This window comes from Myotis myotis, unplaced genomic scaffold (assembly GCF_014108235.1).
Source record: "Myotis myotis isolate mMyoMyo1 unplaced genomic scaffold, mMyoMyo1.p scaffold_m19_p_6, whole genome shotgun sequence".
In the NCBI taxonomy this organism is placed as follows: Eukaryota; Metazoa; Chordata; class Mammalia; order Chiroptera; family Vespertilionidae; genus Myotis; species Myotis myotis.
The window spans coordinates 93819850-93844490 of NW_023416368.1; the positions used below are offsets into that span (position 1 = coordinate 93819850).

The following is a 24641-nucleotide window of genomic DNA, read 5'->3' on the forward strand; positions in this document are numbered from 1 at the left end:
CATCCCTTAGCTTCAGGGGAAATGGCTGGTGGATCAAGTCCTGGCTCTCACTTCACCTTTAGGGAGGCTGTGAACCAGGACTGGTGTTCTACCCGGCTCTGCAGTCAGCATGCCGAGGGGCCGCGTGGCTGAGGGTGTGCGCAGAGCCTGGCGTCTCCTCTGAGCTTCTTACTCCCAGTTCACATCCTGTTCGGTTACTCTGCCTCTGCTAATTACTGGAGGTTCTGCTCTGTCCCACGCGGGCCAGAAGCATGGCCCTCTGGGTCTGTAAAAACACCAGCTTGTAGAAGCCCCAAGGAAATGGGTGCCATTTCTGGCCCCTGTGGCCGTCGGGGACAGGGTTGTGCTGGTGAACAGGAAGCTGGAGGTCCCTGTCTCTGACCCCAACTCCCTCCTCAGATCTATGAAGTCCTGAGCGTGATCCGGGACATTGGTGCCATCGCCCAAGTCCACGCAGAGAACGGCGACATCATTGCAGAGGTACTGTGCCTTCCTCCCCATCATTTCTTTCTGCATGAGCCGCAGGGCGAGAGGCGGGCTTGAGAAGCGATGATATCTGTAGCTCAGCCCCAGGAGGAGAAGCAGGGGACCTGATGGAGCCATCCTGGGTGCTGTGCTCGCCTCACGCAGCGCGTGCCACGGGCGCCTCGTGGTGTGTTCCGTAGGACACACAGCCTGCTCCCTTTCCACAGACACGGGATTCTCTCGGTGCTGGGATGCAGCTGTCTGTGTGGGGTGGCCCTGGACCCCCACGTGCAGACATTTTACCCTTACCATCCCAGGGAGCAGCTGTGTGCATTCGGGAGGCTGCGATTGGCCTGTCATAGCTCAGGCAGGACTGGGAATCGGGTAGTGAGCCTTTCTCTTCATGGGGTCTTGGCATGAGGGCCAGGTGGTCAGCAGCGCCATTTTTACATCTTGCCTGGGTAACTGCCCAGGCCCCTAGCAGTCAGAGCCACCTGCAGTCCCACACAGAGACACACACGTGCACGTGGACACACACAGCAATCCCTGATGGCCTGGCTTTCTTTAAACATTGCAGGAGCAGCAGCGGATCCTGGACCTGGGCATCACGGGCCCCGAGGGACACGTGCTGAGCCGGCCTGAGGAGGTGAGCACCTGCTGAATGCAGTGGAGGTCCTGCGTGTCCCTGGGCTGCCAGAGCCGGCACACCTCCTGCCTGCACAGCTGGGGCTTCTGCGAGGCTGTTTTGGCCGTGGACGTCTCAGGTTACCCGCGTGTCCACTCAGGCAAAGTGCAGGGGAGACTGAGCCGAGGCGTAGAGCAGTGTGGCTTGTTTAGCCTGAAGACGCCTTTCTCCGCTCGGATTCTCCAGCCCTTTCTGGGGGGACACAAAGCTTTTAATCAGCGTCCTGCAATCTGGGTTTCGTGGTTCAGATCTTGGGGCCTCTGGAATCTCACCAGTCACCAAGCATTAGTCACGGGGATCTAAAGCTCCTCTAAGTATCCAAAGCATAAGAGAGCTGTGTGTTTCCCATGGCAAGTCTGCCCAGGGTGACCAGCAGGGTGGGTAGGCCGAATTTTTCAAAGTAGGGGAGGGAAATGAAGAGCAGGGGCCCCGCTGGCACCAAGGCTGAGAGCTGCTGACTTGGATGGTGAGGCTGGTAAGTTACCGGGGGTGGGGTGCCCACATCGTCCCGTATGTGATGGAGAATCGGTTTCTCTAAAGTAGAATGTGTGGCCTTTCAGTCCTTCTCAGGAGTTGGCTCCTTAATGAAAGCTTCAAGGTCAGGTGTTTGAGGACCTGGCTCTGAGCAAAGGGAGTTCTGGGGAGTCTCCTGGAAATGAACAGACTTCCTCTTTACTGGAAATTAGATGGAAAAGGAATGGGTGCAGATAAAGGCAGATAAAATCATCAGGAAAATGGATCTTGGCATAAATTTGGTTTTTACCTCCAGAAACAGCTGGAGAGAAGCTTGACAAGAGGAGTATGAATGGGAGCAGGGCCCCCAAATCTCAGAACTTTAGAACTGGGGTGTTCCCGCTGAGTATGGGGGGTGTGCACGTGAGGGCCCCTGGGTGCCCCTCCAGAATGAAAAGGGATTCTCAAGGGCTGAATCAAAGGTGCTGGTGTGTGTGGGGGGGAGGCGGCACGGCATCCACAGCCTTTTTCTCTCAGGCGTGGGGAAGGAGTGAGGCTGGAAAGGCAGAAAGGATGTAAGGCAGAAAAGGTGAAGGTGGAAGCCACTTAGAATGTGAGTGCTTCTACTTCCTTATTTTGCCCTTCCTACTGCAAACTCACAGTCACACACAAAGGCACACACATAGATACAGACACACACACAGATACACACACAGACACAGAATCACACACAGACAGGTAGAGACGGACATAGTCACAGACACACCAGGACACCTTCAGCACTGAGGACATTTTCCTCCCCACATGAAGGCGGAAGCTGTGGAATTTTCAGTATTGTATGCTCCTCTCCAGGCCGTGGGACAGAGGGCCTTTCCTAACCATCCAACCTGCCCAGGTGTGCTGAAAGCTGAAGGCGTGAGTCGGAGCCGTCACGAGGGTGAGAGAGGCTGCAGGTGACCTCTTTAGGCCCCTATATTAGCTGCGGGAACCCCGTGCCGTGACTGGCTGGTGGACAGGATTCGGGAGGAGAGAGGGAGACAGTAGCTGAGACCATCTCAGTAGCTGATGCTAAGAGCACCTGAGGCTAGGCTGGTTTTATGCACAAGCATGCACACATACACATGTTCAGATACAAGTGCACACATGTACACATGCACACTCTTGTACACATGTACATACACATTGACACGTTACAAAATACATAGGCACATTTACACACATATACACACATGCGTAGAGAAGATCTCACTTGCATAGATACCCTGAAGATTCCTGTCCATGGCTTTGTTTTCTTTTCACAGCTGGCCTCGGTGACCATTGTAATCAAATTTCCTGGGATAAACCTGTTGGGGAGGGAAGGCTGGCATAGGCCACGGTGGCCCTCAGCTCCATCCTCCTTAGATTGGTTGGGCCTGCATTCGGTCCTACACAGTTTGGGGCGAGGTCTCTGAGCTGCAAGGCCCAGGAGAGGCATGGGAGGGCATGGCTCTCGTAGTGCTTTCTTTCCCTCAGAAGCCCCATCAGAGACAGCATTTACTGGGTCCCCAGAGGCACCAGACCCCGTTGTAACAGTTCACGTTTGGTGGTGGTTCTGTGAGAGACACAAAGACCCTCCTTCACACAACTGCAGGGGCGCCATTCATGCAGACTGCACAGCGCTATCCAGGGAACCCATTCGTATTCCACTGCTTATGTGCGGCAGAGCCTTTGTGAGCTACGTGTCTCTCATATAAAGACACCACGGTGGTGGGATGTTGTGGCTGCCCCGCGTCAGAGAGCGGAAGACGCAGTGTCTGTCTGCTCCCCAGCAACACCCTCCTGCTCTGCACCAACCCCCAGCCGTGCCTGCGGAGCCCCAGCTCAGCCTCGAGCCAATGGCCCTTGTCACCAGGTGGTGACTCCTGGGCTGGGCTTAGTTACACAGTTTCCTCTCACCCCCATCCCACTGGCTGGCTGCAGAGCTGCTCTCACCCCGTCCCAACTACCTGTGCAGGTGGCAGGAAGGTGCTGGCCCTGAGAGAGCACGCTGCTCTCCCTGTTCCAGGAGGCTGTTCTGGGAGCCCTGTGCTTGTTTAAATTGAGAGTCTTGGTGGGGCTTGCTTCCCCTTCTCCCTGCTGTCTTCTCTGCGTCCCCAGATCCCTGCAAACCCCAATCAGAACGCAAAGCCCGCCCTAGGTTCCCTGGACAGGCCGGAGCTACGGGAGGAGCGCTGTTCCGGTTGCCATTTTGACCACAAAATCAAGGCCATTGTCCTGGTTGGCACGGAGACATCTCTTGTAGCAGCTGCTGCTTTGAGTGTTTCAGAGTCCACAGCAGTGGGGCGCGAAGGCTTTTTTGGGGGCTGGCAGAACGCTCCGACATGGGGAGCTCTTGGTTCCTTGGGGTGACCTCTCATCTCCCGAGGGGCTGCTGTTGGGGGCTTTCTTCTGCCTGCTCTTCTCAGCGGGTTCAGAGGCCCTGCCCTCTGCCAGGCCCAGGACTCGTGCTCCCTAAGGACAGCTGCCAGCACATCCCACGCCTTCTCCCTCCGCTACTGGTGGCAATTTTCAGTTTGTCGCCAGGGGTCTGTTGTGCATTAAGCCCTACACGAGCGGTAAAATGTGGAGCCATTCTGAGGGGACTGAGCTTCATGCACAGTTCAGCTGGGGCGATGCTGCCCATCCATCGGACATAGCGGTTCAGAGCCTACGAGAATGTCGCTCCACAAGTCCGTGACCCGCGCTGGACGCCCAGAGCGGTCCCTGCCTCTGCTGCTCTCCCTGCCACCCAGGGAGGCTGCCAGCACGGCTGGCCATTTGCAGCGGAGAAGATCGGAAGGGAGACGCAGAGAATGCAGAAATCTAGTATCCATCAAAGATGTCCCAGCACGGAGTAGGACTGCAGCCCGTGGGGGCAGCGAGATGAAGGAGAACGTGACCCCTGTGAGAGGGAGGAAGAGGGAAAGACTGGCTCTGGGAAGAGAGTGGGGCTCGGAGGTGAGGGTGATGAAGAATTGCTTACTGAAAGGAACTTTCTAACGGCCTTGTGGGCTACGCAGATGGCTGGGGACTGAGCCATGAAGGGCATGCTGGCACTGACCTGTGTGTCCTGGGGCTGGTGTGTGTATGAACCCTGTTGTGTGTACTGACCTGTGACCTGTGTGCCCTGGGGCTGGTGTGTGTATGAACCCTGTTGTGTGTACTGACCTGTGACCTGTGTGTCCTGTGGATGGTGTGTGTATTAACACTGTTGTGTGTGCTGACACTGTGTCCTGGGGCTGGTGTGTGTATTAACACTGCTGTGTGTACTGACACTGTGTCCTGGGGCTGGTGTGTGTATTAACACTGCTGTGTGTACTGACACTGTGTCCTGGGGATGGTGTGTGTATTAACACTGCTGTGTGTACTGACACTGTGTCCTGGGGCTGGTGTGTGTATTAACACTGATGTGTGTACTGACACTGTGTCCTGGGGATGGTGTGTGTATTAACACTGCTGTGTGTACTGACACTGTGTCCTGGGGCTGGTGTGTGTATTAACACTGCTGTGTGTACTGACACTGTGTCCTGTGGATGGTGTGTGTATGAACACTGTTGTGTGTACTGACACTGTGTCCTGGGGCTGGTGTGTGTATTAACACTGTTGTGTGTGCTGACACTGTGTCCTGGGGCTGGTGTGTGTATTAACACTGCTGTGTGTACTGACACTGTGTCCTGGGGCTGGTGTGTGTATGAACACTGCTCTGTGTGCTGACACTGTGTCCTGGGGCTGGTGTGTGTATTAACACTGCTGTGTGTGCTGACACTGTGTCCTGGGGATGGTGTGGGTATGAACACTGCTGTGTGTACTGACACTGTGTCCTGGGCTGGTGTGTGTATTAACACTGCTGTGTGTGCTGACACTGTGTCCTGGGGATGGTGTGGGTATGAACACTGCTGTGTGTACTGACACTGTGTCCTGTGGATGGTGTGTGTATTAACACTGCTGTGTGTACTGACACTGTGTCCTGGGGCTGGTGTGTGTATTAACACTGCTGTGTGTGCTGACACTGTGTCCTGGGGCTGGTGTGGGTATGAACACTGCTGTGTGTGCTGACACTGTGTCCTGGGGCTGGTGTGTGTATTAACACTGCTGTGTGTGCTGACACTGTGTCCTGGGGCTGGTGTGGGTATGAACACTGTCGTGTGTACTGACACTGTGTCCTGGGGCTGGTGTGTGTATTAACACTGTGTCCTGTGGATGGTGTGTGTATTAACACTGCTGTGTGTGCTGACACTGTGTCCTGGGGCTGGTGTACGTATTAACACTGTTGTGTGTACTGACACTGTGTCCTGGGGCTGGTGTGGGTATGAACACTGTTGTGTGTACTGACACTGTGTCCTGGGGCTGGTGTGTGTATGAACACTGCTGTGTGTACTGACACTGTGTCCTGGGGCTGGTGTGTGTATGAACACTGCTGTGTGTGCTGACACTGTGTCCTGTGGATGGTGTGTGTATTAACACTGCTGTGTGCACTGACACTGTGTCCTGGGGCTGGTGTGTGTATGAACACTGCTGTGTGTACTGACACTGTGTCCTGGGGCTGGTGTGTGTATTAACACTGTTGTGTGTGCTGACACTGTGTCCTGGGGCTGGTGTGGGTATGAACACTGCTGTGTGTACTGACACTGTGTCCTGGGGCTGGTGTGTGTATGAACACTGCTGTGTGTACTGACACTGTGTCCTGGGGCTGGTGTGTGTATGAACACTGCTGTGTGTGCTGACACTGTGTCCTGGGCTGGTGTGTGTATTAACACTGCTGTGTGTGCTGACACTGTGTCCTGGGGATGGTGTGGGTATGAACACTGCTGTGTGTACTGACACTGTGTCCTGGGGCTGGTGTGTGTATTAACACTGCTGTGTGTGCTGACACTGTGTCCTGGGGATGGTGTGGGTATGAACACTGCTGTGTGTGCTGACACTGTGTCCTGGGGATGGTGTGGGTATGAACACTGCTGTGTGTACTGACATTGTGTCCTGTGGATGGTGTGTGTATTAACACTGCTGTGTGTACTGACACTGTGTCCTGGGGCTGGTGTGTGTATTAACACTGCTGTGTGTGCTGACACTGTGTCCTGGGGATGGTGTGGGTATGAACACTGCTGTGTGTACTGACACTGTGTCCTGGGGCTGGTGTGTGTATGAACACTGCTGTGTGTGCTGACACTGTGTCCTGGGGCTGGTGTGTGTATGAACACTGCTGTGTGTACTGACACTGTGTCCTGGGGCTGGTGTGTGTATGAACACTGCTGTGTGTACTGACACTGTGTCCTGGGGCTGGTGTGTGTATGAACACTGCTGTGTGTACTGACACTGTGTCCTGGGGATGGTGTGGGTATGAACACTGCTCTGTGTGCTGACACTGTGTCCTGGGGCTGGTGTGGATATGAACACTGCTGTGTGTGCTGACACTGTGTTCCTATATAATTTGCATTTCTCTCTGGACCTAGGGATGTTGCATTTTTAAATTTTATTTTATTAATCCTCACCAGAGGATATCTTCTCCATTATTTATTTATTTTTTTTAAGAGCGAGCAGATGGAAGGGAGGAGGAGGAGAGAGAGAAACAGCAATTGGTTGCCTCTCCCATGTGGCCTGACCAGGGCAGGGGATCGAACCTGCAACCCAGGTACATGTCCTTGACCAAGAATCAAACCTGAGACCCTCTGGTATGCAGTCGATGCTCTAACCACTGAGCATGCTGGCCAAGGAGGCATGCTCATTTTTAAAATCAGAAAACAAGGCTAGTGACCCCCCAATTTCTGAGAGCTCTATAATGAGACAATAGTTTTTATTTCTAATTTAAATACTATTTTCGTAATGTTTTAAAGCAATAGTATTTAAAGCAGAGCTCGGTGTGTGTGAGACAGTTTATGCTGCATGTCAGGCACACAGCTATACACATAGAAGGGTGAAATGTGGATTCTCTCATGGTTCTGGGTGCAGCCTGGGGACTTGTTTAAATGACCTTCTCTCTCCACGAGGTAATCTTGTAGTTTGGCCTCTGCCCTCATTCCAGGCCTGTGCGAGGGAGGGGGAGGTGGGGTCAGAACCTCACAGCGGATGAGCAAATCCCCACGGGACCCTGGGACCCGGATTCTCCAAACCAAAGCCAGGCTTCCTGGAAGCCAGTCCTCTTGGGCAGGGCCCTGGTAGAACTGGCACTTTTGCTCCATTTACTCATTAGGATGATTACTAATTAGGATGATTACTCATTCCAGTGCACTCGGGACAGCCCAGTCCCCACCCATTGCTCCCTGCAGTTATGAATAGTGCCTCTGTTCACTTTCGAGTATCTGAGTTGGGACAGTGAATTGGGAAGTCACTGGCACCCCCAGGAAGCGATGAGGATTCTAGGGGAGTCCTTTTTACTCTGCAGACATTTTTTTAAAAATACGCATTTTTAATGATTTCAGAGAGGAAGGGAGAGGGAGATAGAAACATCAATGATGAAAGAGAATCATTGATCAGCTACTTCCTGCACACCCCCCTTACCCCCTTCCCACTAGGGATGGAACCCGCGGGGACCTGGGCATGTGACCAGGAATCGAACCATGACCTCCTGGTTCATAGGTCGATGTTCAACCAATGAGCCACACCATCTGGGCTACTCTGCAGACTTGTGAGGTGACCACAGAGATGGAGGACGTCTGTCCCGTGTGCTGCCTGAGCCAGAGGCACTTTGGTTGTAACTGGAGCCAAGGAGAAAGAGAGCGCTGATCGGTTAGCTATTCCAGGAATTAAAAACATTTGGATGTTTAATGAGCTTTTTCAAGAGCCATTTGGTTTGCCTTTAGATTTCTAGACATCTCTCTTCACATATCTGATGCCTGAAAGGCCAAATGTGAGTGTTGTCTTAGGTTATTAAATTAGATTACCAGTTAATGCAATTATAGTGCCTCAGCTCTTGGCCAAGCTCCTGTGGGGCTTGGTTAGCTCAGATGGTTCAGTTAGGAGTTCAGTCATTTCTTGTGAAGAAAATCACAGCTCTTTATGGAACAGCCTCGCTTTAACCATGAACATAGAAGGAAGCCAGTTATTTGTTCAGTAAACATTTTCTTTTTTTTTTTAAATATATTTTATTGATTTTTTACAGAGAGGAAGGGAGAGGGATAGAGAGTTAGAAACATCGATGAGAGAGAAACATCGATCAGCCGCCTTCCTGCACATCTCCTACTGGGGATGTGCCCGCAACCCAGGTACATGCCCTTGACCGGAATCGAACCTGGGACCTTTCAGTCCGCAGGCTGACGCTCCATCCACTGAGCCAAACCGGTTTCGGCGAGTAAACATTTTCAAGCACTTGTTGTGCACTGGGCATTACATTGGGAACGGCTGAGGATGGGCAATGGAGGCTTCAGAGAGCCGAGTAACGCCCAGCCCCTTGCCTCAAAGAGATCAAGCCACAGCCTTTGGCCCAGAGTTGGGAGGGAGTAAAAGCCTTTCTGACACCGTTGTTTCACAGCTTCACTTGCTTTTTCAGTTGCCCTTTCTAAACGCATGGCTGATTCCTCTGTAAGATATAATTTGTTCTAAGTAGTCTTATCTGATCAGGTTTAGCAGTCATCGCATGGGGTCTTTGAATTTTCATCCATGGAAGCATCAGGTTTAAAGCATCATGTTATTAATTAGAGCAGCTCTTTCCCTGCTTGTGCTGAAGGTCGTACCAGCCTGTGGCTGGCCACGGCAGTGGTCCACACACAGAGGGACTTTGGTTTGCACAGATGCTGCCTGCTCCATCCCCAGGACCCTGTGAGGCCGCATTGTCCCTTCGTCAGTGCTGGCTTCCTCTGTGAGCATCGTACAGGCGCCCAGCCCAAATGATCACATCAATGAGGGTCTTGACTCAAGACCACGCAGCTGGAATGAAGTACTAACATTGGGAGCAGTGTTTCTGTGCGTGGTGGTCCTCAAATGTTAGCAAGCATTAAAACCACCTCGAGTCTCACTGCCAAGAGGTGCTGGCCCTGTGGGTGTGGGTGAGGCCCGAGAGCTGCACATCTCCCAGGCTGCTGCTGGCTTTGCAGGCCTGCCCACCACACTCAGAACCCCTCAGAAGGGCCAGGAAGGGATGCTGCCCACTCCAGTCAACATGGAGTGACACTGGGCAGGTCACATCTGGCGTGCCACTCAGGGGAGAGTCTTGAGGACACAGTGGTCTCTTAGGAACTTAGCCTTTTTTGCAGGGTGGAGGGTGACGGTGGGCTTGTGGAGTGGGGACGGCTCTCACATTCAGATGCTTTTCTGTAGGTCGAGGCTGAAGCCGTGAATCGTTCGATTACCATCGCCAACCAGACCAACTGCCCCCTGTACATCACCAAAGTGATGAGCAAGAGCGCGGCTGAAGTCATCGCCCAGGCCCGGAAAAAGGGTAGGTGCTGCTGGCTGCCTGACTGCCGGCCGGTTTGGAAGCGAGCAGGGCTCCTTTTCCAGACCCTCATGCCAAGTGGTCCGCTTTCACCACGTGGCAGCATTAACCTAATTACAGTGGAGCAAGGCAGGAGCTCCAGTTTCTCCCCTGCTCCACCGCGCGGCCTTCAGCACCTGTTTAAAGCTGAGCACTGCACCAGCGGCAGGCACACTCCCCCCTGCCACCCCCTCCTCTGGGAAGGTTGGATTAATTCGATGCAGTCTAGATAAACGAGGCACGCACACGGATGGCATCACTTTCCATCTGCAGCAGCACCCTTCTGGGCAACTTTCTGTTGCAAATGCATTTCCCCTTGTGGCCGGTAGTGCTGCCCACTGGGTGAGAGAGCCTGGGGGGTGTGGGGCAGGGGCGTTGCCCTGGGCATGTCATGTCCAGGCCTTCTGGTGCCCAAGTCACTCCCTGTACATTATGTTGATATAGTCTGGGCTGAAGCTGGGAGGCCATCGAGAGTTATTGGAAACTAATTTACTAAGTGCAGCTTCCAGAGCTGTTCCGTGGGCACCTTATCCATTATGGATGCCGCCGAGCCCGGCTGTAACCTGCCCTTGGCAGCGAGTTTGGATGCTCGCACCACGTGTTCCTGGCTTGGGAGGGTAGCTGCCCACACAGAGCCTGATCGCACGCGGTGGACACAGGTGGCTCTTGGCCTGACGTGAACATGGCTATCATAAGAGGGTCCTTCCTCTTTCCCTGCTTCCTTCCTTCCTTCCTCCCATTATGTTCCCACCCTTTGCCTCTCTGGATCTCTCCAGCCCCGTATTTCTCCATTTCTTTCATTTCTTGTTCTGTTACTCTCTCCATCTTTGTGTCTCCATTTCTCTCTTGATTTCTGCCCTGCTTTCTCCTGGTCTCGCATCTCTTCTTGGCCTCTCTTTCTCATTCTCCTTTCGCTTTACCGTTCTCTCTGCATTCCTCTTTCTCTGTTAATAAGGGGCAGTCCGACCTTGAGGCTTGGTTTCTAGTTCTCTGTGGGATGGGATCTGCATGGATAAGGAGGACTAGGATTTCTTCACTGATGGGTGACTTGGGGCAAGATTTAGATCAAACTGCTGAGTGGCCACGGAGTCAGCTGGTCCCAAGAGAGGGCGGCTTGCAGAAGGCCCTCCTTGGGGCGCTCCTGGGCCTCTGTCCTCAGGCTCCAGATCAGGTGGAATGGCACTTTGTCCTCTTGCTGCAGCTCGTCCTCTCATGGCAGCTGGAAGGAATTGCCTTTTTGAAATAAAAGATTCACCTAAAATAACTTCGTCTGCTCAGAATGGGCTGTAAATTGTTTCTAGGAAACGTGGTAGATGGTGACTGTGAGCGACCCTCCCTCATGAGGGCCCTGTGTCACCCAGGCACCCGCTTCTAACATGCCGGCGCGTGTGGGAGTCAGCCTCAGCGCCCAGCGCGTCACAGCCGCTGCTCCCCAGCGGGCACAGTGGGCACCGTGTCTGAAAGGAGGAATTGGTCGGCAGCCTATTTCATTTGTTTTAATAACCACACTGTACTCAGATGACAATAAGAAACAAAAAGTTAAACATTTAATGTAATTTTAATATAATTAAACATTCAATTTAATATAATTTAACTACTGAGGCCTTGTTTTTGAACTCAGCCTGTGACTTGCACAGGAGGAGGGAGGAGGAGGGCCTCTCACCAGACCGGGTCTGGGCCAGCCCTGGCAGGTACGCTGGAGACCCTTCTCCTTTCTGTGCCTTAGTTTCCCCACTTGAAGATGTGGAGCTAGAGAATGTTGTTATACAAACAGTCCTGTTCTGATGCGCTGAGACTCGGTGCCCGAGCTGTCTCTCTGTTGTCTTTGTGACTTTGATCCTGTGTGAGTATTAGGGTGTGAGGGTGAAGAAGGGACTACGTAAGTCTGTTTGTTTTAGAACCTTCCAGGTGTGGGTCCCAGGTGTGGGTCCCAGCTGTGCCCGCGTTGCGGTTCCCAGGGCGGCTCTTGCATTCAGACTCTCGCTCACTGTACAGTCCGGAAAGCCTTTGCTTCAGAAGGACCGGCCGCCAGGACCCTCCAGTGCATCCCGTGTTTATGAGGAAGAATGGAAATCCTAGCTGGCTTTGCCGGCTCTTAAGACTCTTTCTGTCTTGTTGGGACTTTGTAACAACTTTGGGAGGTGGCCGGGCAGGGGTCATTGTACTTTGCTTTACTTGGCAGCTGAGTAAACTGACCCCCGGGGCTGGCGAGTGGTGGGATATCTGGCCTCAGGCCATGCCTATCCATGTTAATATGGGACTCGATGCTTTGAGATTATTTTAGTATGGGAAATGTGGTGACCATCTTCTTGTCGGTATCTGTTGGGGTTCAGTTCCTCAACAAGCCTGGTAAAACTAAAGCCTGACGCCCAGCACAGTCTGGGACAATATGGGCCGAGAAGAACAACAACATAAGGCTGTATAAGCGTTCACACGCTGGGATCAACCTCCTGTGCTGACAGATGCCAGGCCCCTGTGCACTTGCACGAGATGCTGGGCAGGGGAGGGGTCATCTCTAGGCCCCGTTTTCCCTCTGCAAGGGAGGGCAGGGAGAGTGACTTACCGCACAGCACGACAGTGATGCTCGAGTGAGACGCTGTTCATAAAGGTGCGTATAACACGCATACCTGCTACTCATATGGTTGCTGAATGAAGGGCTGGTCAGAGAAGCAAAGAAAGACTCCTGCTGACCTGGGCGAGGGTTTTCTACGAAGGATTCTTTTCTTTAGGTGGGTTCTTCTGGCCCTGGAGGTAAGTGTGAGGCCAACTTTCTGCTGCTCCATTTCTTCATCTATAAATTGGAGAGATTTATCATTCATTCAAGAGCTTTTACTATGTACTTTCGTTGTTGTTGTTGTTAATCTTCACCTGAGGCTATTTTCTCCCCATTGCTTTTTAGAGAGAGTGGAAGGGAGGGGAAGAGACAGAGAGAGAGAAATATCGATGTGAGAGAGACACATTGATTGGTTGCCTCCTGCACATGTCCTGACCTGGGTAGGGGATCGAGCCTGCTACTGAGGTACATGCCCTTGACCGTAATCAAACCCAAGACCCTTCAGTCCAAGGGCTGATGCTCTAACCACCGAGCAAAGCTGGCTGGGGCTACTATTTCCTTTTACTGTGTGATACTTCAGGCCTTTGTGCAGTGGTCGAAATGGTCCTAGCCGTCAGCTCCTTCACCAGCAGGGTGGGGACACAGGCAGAAAGTCACAATGGCAGATGGTCAGTGCTGCCAAAGAGGTGCAGCCATGTGTGGTCAGAGCGTGGAGGAAGGTGCCACTGTTGACAGACACGCACTGCCTATCTCAGGCCACAGGGGAGGACTCTCCATGTCTCTGCAGATGGGCACTACTGGAAAATCCTAACCCTACACCTGCTTCTCTGATTGGTTCCCATGTGCTGGTCCTACATCTAAAACGGGGAGTTTGGGGAAGCAAAGATATGAGGAAAAACATAAATGAACACTATTTTCACATGCCTGCCTGACCCACCACGACCACACTGTTCCCCAGAGGCGGCCTTGCACCTGCTCCTCCCTCCTCTGTGCCGTCCACTGGGACAGCCAGGACCAGGCTGCCCTGAGCAATTTTTACTCTTCAAAAGCACTTGGGCATTGGTCTATTTAATAGGCTCCTAGCATGAAGAGAAACTGAAATGTGGAAGTGAGTATCGTGCTCCCCAGCTCATTCATCCTATGAGAAGCCGAACCCGGGATCGGGACTCCGGGCCAGCCCCCTCTGCACTGAGGGCCCCTCTGGGGCTGCTCTGCAGCGGCTCCCTCAGGCTGCATTTTGTCCACGTGTGACCCAGTGTGGCCGCGATGCCTCCCGCGTGGGGATGACAGTGAGTGGGCAGTGAGTGCCCGACCTTAGCCAGCAGACACTCTTCTCCAGCCTCCTCCTTATCCAGCCCCACCACCAGATGCAGAAATGCTCACAACATCTGGTGGTTGCTGAGGGACGTTAAACCCTGGGAACCCAAACCGAGACAAGACTTCCTTTGCCCTGCGGGTCAATAGGAATGACGCAGGCACAATGAGAAGCATGTGGTCATGGATGAGCCGGGAGGACCACCCCAACTTGGGGATGGATCCTTAGTGTCATGCTAATCACAGCCTAGCAGTCTTGGACCCAAAGAGTGGCACATGACTTGGCTTGTGCATGACATAAAAATCTGTTAGCCAGGGCTCTTCAGAGAAACAGGAGGGAGGGAGAGGGAGAGAGAGAGAGAGAGATACCTTAAGGAATCTCCTGCAGTTGTAGGCACTGGCAAGTCTGAAATTTGCAGGCTGGCCTGGGGGCTTGGAGACTCAGGGAAGACTTGATGGTGCAGCTGGAGCCCCAAGGCTGTCTGGAGGCAAAAATTCCTTCCCAGACAAAGCCCTCACTTTGGCAGCAGACACAGAGCTTGGGAATGCTGTTTGCACTGTAATGCAGCCACTGCAGGATGGGAGTCTGTGCAGGTTCCGGTGTCTGAGGCCCGAGGCTGCTGCAGATAAGCATCTCCCTCAGGGCAGGCAGGAACCCCGGTCACAGATGCTGCACTTGGGCGGTGAGCTTGCATCCCCGAGCCCCTCCTTTCTTTACCACGTGGTCTAGCACGATTACTCCATTTGACAAAAATGTTCTAAGGTATCGAACACACAGTCAACCCAAACGTTACTTCTTAGAGTAAATAGTAAGCGTGTCTGTGGTGGGGATATTTTGCGCATCCCTGTTGCCCTCTTTCCTAGTGGAAATGAGTCATTAGTGCCCTTAAAACAAATCAGATTAGTGGGGCGATTCCAAAACCCCAGACTCATTCAGGGAACGTTGGTTCTCTTCCTCTGGAACCCTCTGGGTACCAGAATCTGACGGGATTACTCATGGGTAGGCCCGGCTGTTGGCTCCTGGCTCGGATGAGAGAGAGAGAGAGAGAGAGAGAGAGAGAGAGAGAGAGAGAGAGAGAGAGAGACCCAGCCAGTGTTTCACTCTGCTTTTGTGGTTGTGTGTTGAAAGACATGTACTCAGTCTTCCATTGTTTCTGCTCTGGGTTTGCCCTGCTTCTTGTCCATGGGGCGCTGTCACAGCCCAGCCTCCCGTTTACTCTGCATGAATGCTCTCAGGCCCCAGCCCCTTGTGATTCCGCACCAGCCGCGGGCCCTGCAGTCTGTTCCGGGCTGGCCTGGGCCTGGGGAGCCTGCCAGCTGCTAGCTCAGGGTCCCATCCTTCAGTTTAGACGCCCCTGGAGAAGGACATCGGAAGGTCTGGCCTCTGCCAAGAAGGCCTCAGCAGTGTGTGTGGAGGAGTGCGGATCGGCCAATCGAGCCCATCGTGGTTTATTCTGATTAGTGGTGACTGTTTCTGGAAGGCAGCTCAGTGTGTCTGTGGCCTGAGGGTCAGAAGCTCCCGCAGGGCTTGCTCAGGCACATCAAACAGGAGCTCGCCCTGGTGCGGGGAGCAGCTCCCAGCTCCCAGCATGGCTCCTAACTCCTGCCCTGCACTTAGGGTGAAGAAAAGGAATAAACCGAAAGACCGCAGCATCTTAGGATCCCTTGGAATCTGAACAGGAAGGACAAAGCAGAAATGAACCTCAAGCTGCCTTTCTCCTTCTCTAAGTGCCCCCGCCTCAGCTTGGCCCCGGCCCAGGAGCCCTGGCTCAGCCTGGGCCTCAGGCAGGGCTGCTCAGCAGTGGCCTTGGAGCTCTGACCCACTTCTGGGTTTTCCAGAGGTTGAAGGCCGAGTTCATTCTTTCGCGGCGAGTGCATGTTCTGTGCACCAGCCCCGCGCCTCCAGCAGTTGTATGTCACAGACTGAGATGAGGGCCACAGTCAAGGGCACGCACGTGAGGGGGATTCAGGATGCGTTCAGGAGCCAACCCCTCCTTGCTCTCAGGTTTCCAAAGCAGAACTGCAGGGCTGATTCAGGCCGAGGATGAGCAGGAGCAATTTACGGGAAAATCAGGGAACGTTATGGTGGTCCAGGATTTTTTTCTCCAGGTGGTTCTGCTCTCTTGAACTTTTTCATGTCAACAAAACCTGGACACGTTAGGGATATGAGTCCTTTGTTTTCCTGATGCCTGTGCCAGCCTCTGCCTTGTGCTATGGCAATAGCCAGCAGGGCTCCAGGCCCGGCTGCGCGGAGCCGGGAGGGGAAGAGCCCGAGAGGAGGTCCCGAGAACCGCACGGCTGGGTCCTGCTCAGCTGTTTGCATCTCATAAATGGACTTGGTGGCAGCCAGGGCCTTCGGGTGTGCGGAGTTTTTCTACTTTGGAATGAGCTGGAGCTGTTTACATCCAGCTGGCTCCTCAGACCAAATTCTGCCTGAGAGGCTTTGAGAAGGTCTGGCACACAGGAGACCTGCCAGGGGGTTCTGAGCGTTGGCTCCGGGGACTTCCTTCTGGGTGAGGCTTCCCGGGTGTGGAGCCCTCCCTCCTGCTTCAGGACTGTTACCGATTTCCCCTAGAGAGCTGCCCGCTGTGGCCTCCGACGCCGCCGGCTGAACAGGGTTCTTTATGAAATTCCTGAGGCTGGAGGGCACAGCTGGGAGGAGCCAGCTCAGAGTGGCCGCTGCGGCGTAGAGGGCCTGTGGTTTAGTTATCTGGAGGTAAGGCCTCGGGAAGGCTGTGAGAGGAAGGAGACACATTCCTGACTGAGAAGTGTTTGGCCCTGAGGACCCTGTGTTTGGAGAATGCGGACGGGCTGGAAGGACCGCTGTGGGGGTGGGTAGCCCTGTGGCAGGAGGTGGTGAGGAGAGGGGATTCCTGGCGGTGGGAAGGCTGGCCTGGCATCAGTTTTCAGCTCCGATGCCTTTCCTTAGTAAAAGATCACCCTAACGCACACTTACTGAGTTCAGCCTCCTATGTGCAGGCAGAGTCGTGTTCGTTAGGGTATCTCCGTCTAGGGAGAATCCAAAAATTCAAAATGGGTGGTTATTGGAGTACTGGAGTGGCGACTGGATTGAGTTTTGGATGACGTGAATGGGGAGATAAGCTTTGTTAGGCCGCCGGACAATGGCTTGCATCAGATGTGGCAGCCAGGAGTTCGTTTTTTGTGCTTGAAGGCAAATGCTCCTTGAAGGACTTCTTGAAGGGAGTGGCCTGGGAAGACGGTCTTAGGGAGATCACTCCGGGAATGTCATGGAGAAGGGATGGAGAGCTGGGGAAGAAGATTAGGAAAGCAAAAGTAAACCTAAACTCTGATCGGGAGGCTCTGCTGGAATGAGCTGGGGGAGAATGAGCTAGGGGATGGGACACGCAGTGGAGGAAAGGATGGGTTTCAGCCAGTGAAGCATTGGCTTTCTATGATGTAAATGATTCCCACCTGTCTGGCTTGCACATGAATGGCCAGAGAAGGACATGATTTGGGCATGGGGGAACTGACAGTCTTTCTTTACAGTGTATTTTGCAGTATGTACTGCAAAGTCCTTTGTTTCTCTTACAAAGCCAGCTGTGACTCGGGGTGCTAATGGCAGTTCCCTTCAGGCGGTGCTCAGGGAGCTACACTGTCTCTTGGGCAGATCTGTGTTTGCTCTCAATGCTTCAGCTCCTTGGTATAACATCTAATCCCCTCTCTCAGCTCATTAGCTAGAACTAGACACTGTGAGGGGGTCTGGGAAGTGTTGGGAGAGTAGGGGGAGTATTTGGTGAGCAGTAAGTTTAAGTTTGAGTTGCTATGGATCACCCAAAAATAGTAGTCTAGACAGCACTTGAGCCTGGATGCTTGAATGCAGTCTGAGAGTGTTAATGATTTGGGAATGAGCAGTGTAGGAGGTGGAACGTTTGGGATCACCTACGGAGTGTGTTGAGTTAGAAGAGCAAGGTCCCAAGGTGAACTCTGAGGGAACACACATTGAGGTGGTGCCTTTGGTGGGTGAGGTATTTGGCCTCAGGTATCTGTGTCCTCACCTGTGAGATGCAGCTGGCACCTTCTCTGAAGGGATGGTGAGAGTCCTTGACATGCTGCTGGGCCGGTGGCTACTCCCAACAAGGCTGGTTGCCTTTCTCCCTCATTGCATGGTATTCAGCTTTGTTCTCTTTGTCAGGAACCGTGGTGTACGGCGAGCCCGTCACCGCCAGCCTGGGAACTGATGGCTCCCACTACTGGAGCAAGAACTGGGCCAAGGCCGCTGCTTTTGTCACCTCTCCACCCCTGAGCCCTGACCCGACCACTCCGGACTTTCTGAACTCCTTGCTGTCCTGGTGAGTCTTGGCGACTTGTTCACACTTTCCATTCTCAGTCTTCGCTCAGACCAACCTGACCTGGTGGGTTACAGCATGGTGGGCAAAAGAAGGCTTGCAGACAGACCTGTGTTCTCCAGACTCAGTTGGCTAAACGGGAACAGGGGATTGTCACTTTGGCACCATTCTGGGGAGGGGGATTTAGAATAAAAATGTGGGCCAGCCGACAGGGATGAATGCGATATCCAAAGGATTCCACTGTGGTGCGGTGACACCCTAAGATGCCTTACAAATAGGTGTCATCTGTTTCCCTTCCAGTGGAGATCTCCAGGTCACTGGCAGTGCCCATTGTACTTTCAACACTGCCCAGAAGGCGGTCGGAAAGGACAACTTCACCCTGATCCCCGAAGGCACCAATGGCACTGAGGAGCGGATGTCCGTCGTCTGGGATAAGGCTGTGGTAAGGAGCAGTGTTCTCCCTCCTGGGCTGGCCCCAGCTTTCCCCGGCCTCCTCATCTGAGGGCCATCAGTCTCATGTCAGCCTTGCAATGGCAGTTGAGAAAATTCTAGAAGCTGGTATTTGTATGACAATATTTCTTAGGTTTGGGAATCCAAGATCTCGCCTTATATAGTTCATTTCCTTCTAAACATTTTATATACATTTTTTATCATTATCATTTGTGATCAGTGGAGACTAAAAAAAACAATACCCCACAGTCTTTAAAATGTGACTCTTTTGTGATTAGTCAGGAAAAAGCTTCCTTAGAGACCTGGTGACTTTCTCAGTTAACCTTCTATTCTTGGAAATGGACTCCATGTCCTTAAAAGTGTTTTTAGGGCTCTTTGGGCTCAGCATTTCTACCCACAACAACTACAGGCTGGTGGCGGGCCTGCTTTGAGCATACTCTGACCTTCAAGGGTCTTGGGACTTTTGCATTTTCAGTGCTTTAAAACATAACAACAGCACAGGTTTTGTTTCCTAATGAATTTTTTAAATTATGCAAACAATATATCCTTGTTCCAGAAAGAATGGAAGTGAATAAAAACTACTCATGACACCATCTTTCAGATTTAATGACAATTAATATGTTGGCCAAATGTCTTTCCATTTTTTGTCAGTGCAAGAGTGCACATGTGTGTATATGATATGTGTGTGTGTGAGTGTGTAAACACCACGGCCTGTTTTATTAAGACAATACATCATGAAAAGGTCTCCACATTCTGAAATATACCTGAAAAACTTGTTTTTATTCTTTATGTTCTTTGAACATTTATGTTGTTTCTGATTTTTTTTTTAATGCAGGAAAAGTTTATTTCTGTTTTGACAGTAGTTTGGTGGTAACTGCATAAGTGGTCTTGAAAGTGATTTTTAATTGCATGTTTATAAGTTGAGAAATTGGATATACACTTTAAGTGGAAATAGTTTGCTGCTGTGACTGAGAAGTTACACCTGCAGTGAAAATTTATTTTTCTCGTACAGAATCCAAAGAATTGAATTAGGAAAGCCTCAGAGCACTTTTTTAAAAAAATATATGTTTTTATTGAATTTTTTAGAGAGAGAGGAGGGGAGAGGGATAAGAGAGATAGAAGCATCCATGAGAGAGAAACATCGATCGGCTGCCTCCTGCATGCCCCCTACTGGGGATCAAGCCTGCAACCTGGGCATGTACCTTGACTGGGGATTGAACTAGCGACCTCTTGGTTCGTGGGTCAATGCTCAACTGCTGAGCCACATTGGCAGGGCTGTCATGTACTTTTATGTCTTACCATCACCAAGCAATATTTTCCTTATTGGTGATACAAATGAACAGTGAAATCGAGTTGTACAATTGCATCTGGGTATGTCATTGAATTGTACATTAACAAAACAACCACCTCCCACCCCACTGAAGAAATGGGTAGCCTCTTGGTCCTGTCAGGCTGTCCACTGGACTGATCCAGTGCTCAGCTTCCCATAGGGAACCTGGTTTTGTTACTAGGATGACTATCCTTGGACATATCTTTTATTATGCTTCTAGGAGAAATTTCTAGAAGTGGTATTGCTGAGTCAAAGGATATGTATATTTTTTGGGCTTTTGCTATATATATTGCCAAAGTTACTTCCAGGAAGACTGCATCCATTTGTGTGCCACCAGCATTGTGTGACATCCCTCAGTCTCTTCCACCTGGTCCTCATTGGTGTGATAATCAAAACCCCCAAAATGTGGCTAATTTGATGGGTGAATTTGTCTTTCATTCAATCCCTTCAGTTACTAATTGGAGTGAGTATGTTTTCATATGCTTATGGACCATTGATATTTTTCTCTTCCTCTTAATACCAGCTCATTTCCTTTGCCCAGTTTTCTACTACTTTAGGGTAGTTTTCTATGCAGGCACGTCCTCAAATTCTGCTTTTGAAAGGACATAGAGCACACATGGTAGTGATGAGAAAGGGCAGGAAGGACATGAGGAAATGTCATTGGCTGCAGAAACCCAGACATGGGGCTGAGACCTCTAGATTGGCTAGACTAGAAGCCTAGGTCTGCGCCGTATCTTTGAAAAGGACAGCCACTCAAGTCTAATGATGTTTCCTCAAGAGGAGTTTGTATCCCCGTCACCTTTTTTTTTAACTTTTCATTTTGAAATAATTATATTCAGAGGAAGGTGCAAAGAGAAGACAGAGAGGGCCTGTGTACCCTCCTCCCGTTTCCCCCAATAGCTGCATCTCACATAATTATAGTAAGATATCAAAGCCCAGCAATCAACGATGGTGCCGTGTGTGTGTGTGTGTGTGTGTGTGTGTGTGTGTGTCCTTTTGTCCTATGGAGATTCATGTGACCATCACTGCAAACAAGGTACAGATGTCCGCTGTCACCACAAGGAGCCCCTCACTCTGCCCATGTATAGTCACACCCATCCCTACCCTCATCACTCCTATTCTGTTCTCCTTCTCTGTAGCTTAGTTATTTTAAGAATGTGTATATAAATGAAATCATACTGTATGTGACCTTTTGAGATTGGTTGTTTCACTCAGCATAATGCCCTTACATCCAAGTTGTCGTATGTATCAAAAGTGTGTTCACTTTTATTGCTGAGTCGCAGTCCACCCTTCAACCTCTTGACCTGTTTCTGGTGTGTGTGTGTGTGTGTGTGTGTGTGTGTGTGTGTGTGTGTGTTCTACTCTGCAGGTCACTGGGAAGATGGATGAGAACCAGTTTGTGGCCGTGACCAGCACCAACGCAGCCAAAGTCTTCAACCTTTACCCCCGGAAAGGCCGCATTGCCGTGGGATCTGATGCGGACCTGGTCATCTGGGACCCCGACAGCGTTAAAACCATCTCTGCCAAGACCCACAACAGTGTAAGGCCTGTTCACTGTGCGCAACCAATCCAAACAGATCACAGTCACAGAAAGAGACAGAGGCATGGAGAGTCCCAGGATTGAGGGAGAGAACGCACTGTGATAGGAATGAACGTTCCCTGGGATATATTATAATTTCCTTTTTGTTGATAAAAAATTTTTTTTTTCTTTAGTGAGGTCAAAAAGACTGACGGTAAGTTATGCTTATCATTTTGGAGTACCACAGCCTCTCTTACAGACAGAGTCTCTACTTACAGACCTTCAGAGCCTCCAGTCATGCAGGACATTGGGAGCTGCTAGGAGTCAGACACCATTCCATTTTTCTAGTTTGGTGCAGCATCTCCCATGGCGGCAATTGGTGTAGGGGACCTAAATAAACACTCCTGAGGTGCCCACTGGGCATGTCTATTCTTTTAAGCCATTGTTTTCTCATGTCAGTGTTGCCCTATAGAAACATAAATGACAGAGGCTCTTATTGTCCTCAAAGAACTAATTGACTTTGACTTCTTTCCAAATAGAAGAAATACTCCCTGCAGCCATTCTGATACGATTTTAGAATCTGGAGTTTGGGGTGTCACTTTTTTAATTTTTAAAATCCATTTATTGATGAGAGAGAGAGAGAGAGAGAGAGAGAGAGAGAGAGAGAGAGAGAGAGAGAGAGAGAAAGATTTGTTATTCCACTTATCTGTGCATTCCTTTGTTGATTCTTGTATGTGCCCTGACCGGGGATTGAATCTACAACCTTGGCATATTGGGACAACGCTCTAACCAACTCAGCTACCCGGCCAAGGCCCTGGAGTGTCTCTTGTCTCTTAGTCCAGACTGCAGAGTTTGGCGGTGCCCTGACTTGTTAATGGGACCTTGGGCAAGTAACTCATGTCACGTCTCAAGCTCCTCAGTTGCGAGTGTGGGATTTAGTTGAGGTCTCTGGATGTCCTGTGAGTCAGGTCAGGGGCCTTAGGCAGAGGTTTTTTACAGAAAAAGTTTCATGTGTATGTGTCTGTACAGATATATTGATGTATCTGTATAGATATACCATTGAAAGAATATGGGCAAAGGGAGCTTTGGAAAAGAAATGGACACAGGACAGAAGTGTTTTGTTAGAAACTCATGAATCTGGAAGTGAATTAAAGTTCTGAATTGAAAGCTGGCTCAGTAGGGAATCTGATTCTAGACTGCCCACCCCAGCTAGCCTGACTCCTTTCCCAGGTACCACCACAGCTCAGGGGTGGGCGTCTGGCATTTCTCCAGGACAGCCCTGGACCCTTTGCTGCACCCCAGTCCTCTCCCATTTGAGCAGAGGGGTTTGAGGTGTGGTGCTCACTAGCCTCTACTGGCACCTGTGGGTGCTGAGTTGGTAGGTGCCTTCCGGGAAGGCTGCTCCGCCCTTGCTATTTACTTGTAGTTGACTTTCATCCTCCTTTCTCACTGGCTGGCTTAGCTTTGCAGCATAGCTTCATGGCCACACCGACTTGTAACCTAATCACAACCTCTTGGGGTCCAGGGTGGCTTCTTTCCAGGTAGCGGATCCTGCCCAGTGAACCCCCATATTCCTATGCAGTTAACATCATATTCCTTCCCATTTACTCTTTCATTTGGCCTTTTCAGTAAAGGGATGGTATTATTATCCCGATTGGGAAGATAAATAAACCGAGGCTCAGAGAGCTAATGTTACATAGCTATTTTGCGGTAGAGCCAGAATTAGAACCCAGAATTGTCCAGCGCGCTTCCCTGCCAGACTGCGTATGCCGCCTCCGGGTCGGGGTTCAGTGCAGATGCAGCTTCCCCTCCCTGCAGTCCTTCCCAGAGGTGCTTCCTGTGAAGGCAGAGCTGGACTCATTATTTAAACTGCAGACGACCTCACTAGGGAGCTTGCATTTGGCGCCCTTAACCTGGGTGAAGGAGCGATGATTCGAGAAGACAGGTTCTCCCTCCAGGCATTCCACCTGAACCTTTGGACGAGATAGCACTGCCCTGGCTTTACCTCCAGGCAACCTCACCTAAGACATGCTGACTTCCAGAAGTGCCTCTTTTTCATCCTCACTTGTTTTAAAGAGCCCACACTAAGCACGCCTGTGCAGCATTCGTCATTTGGGAGAATACCGACAGGAGGCTGTCCCATGTGACAGTGTTTCCTACCACAGCGCTGATTAGTGTTAATTTGGAGCATTTAGATAACTATTATTGACAGCCTGCTTGGATCTTCCAGGCATCCAGCCAGATGAGTAATTTAGGGGCCCCTGTGGATGTAGGTTAAACACATCTACACTGGGGAGAGATCAAGCCAGACTGCCTCATGGTTTGACAGAGGGTGGGCTCTGAACACCCAGAGGACTGTGATCTGACCACTGACTTGTTGATTTTTTAGTCACTTAGGGTCGTGGGGCTGGCTCCTCCATCTTCTCAGAATGGGAGGTGGCCCAAAGTTCTTGCAGCGGGTTATGCTCAGGCTTCACATGCAGTTAAACTCAATTCACGTGTCTTACAATGTTGTTGGCACTAAAGGGCCTGCGATCTTGTTGGGACAGAGCAATGAAAAACCAGACAGTGGATGAGGGAATGTTCTCTACATGCCGGCTTTGTGTCAGGTAGTATGCTAGCTGCTCTGGTTTTTCTATTTCTTGTGATCCTAGCACCATTCCTGCAAAGTGGGCCTTTTGTAGACGAGGAAGCTGTGGATCAGAGGAGTGTAAGGGACTTGTCCTAAGTCACACAAGTGGCAAATAGCGGCCCAGGATGTGAACCCAAGGCAGATGGCACCGAGTCCAAGGTTGTCTCCATTGCTCCAGTAGGGCGCAGGGGAGTCTGTGAGAATATAGACAGTTAGCTGTGGAGTAACAAGACAGAGAGGGAGCTTGATCCAGCCCTTAAAGGATGTCACCCTCTCCAAGTCATTTCAGAGCTGACAGGATCCTCTCAGGGGTCTGCGCATGTGGGATGCTTTTGGTGTTGCATTCGTTGCCAAGCCTTTGAGAGCGGCAGGGCTGGGTGAGCTGCCCATGGTCACACAGCTTCTGCATCTCACCACATCTGAATGCCATCGGTGCTCAGATGTTCCATTAGTTTATGTGCCACCATCGGGCCACATCACAGTCAAGGTGAGGGAGAACCTATAAAA

General features: G+C 51.3%; 1 protein-coding gene across 3 annotated transcripts in view; it reads left to right on the top strand.

Moving 5' to 3' along the window:
- DPYSL2 (dihydropyrimidinase like 2) overlaps positions 1 to 24641 on the top strand; it is a 103913-nt gene that overhangs the window by 74392 nt on the left and 4880 nt on the right. For all 3 annotated transcript variants that reach the window (XM_036313824.1, XM_036313825.1, XM_036313826.1), the window contains 6 exons: positions 400 to 480; positions 1043 to 1111; positions 9872 to 9992; positions 18050 to 18206; positions 18504 to 18645; positions 21353 to 21523. In XM_036313824.1, coding sequence (XP_036169717.1) covers positions 400 to 480; positions 1043 to 1111; positions 9872 to 9992; positions 18050 to 18206; positions 18504 to 18645; positions 21353 to 21523 — 741 coding nt within the window. The remainder of the gene's footprint in view (positions 1 to 399; positions 481 to 1042; positions 1112 to 9871; positions 9993 to 18049; positions 18207 to 18503; positions 18646 to 21352; positions 21524 to 24641) is intronic.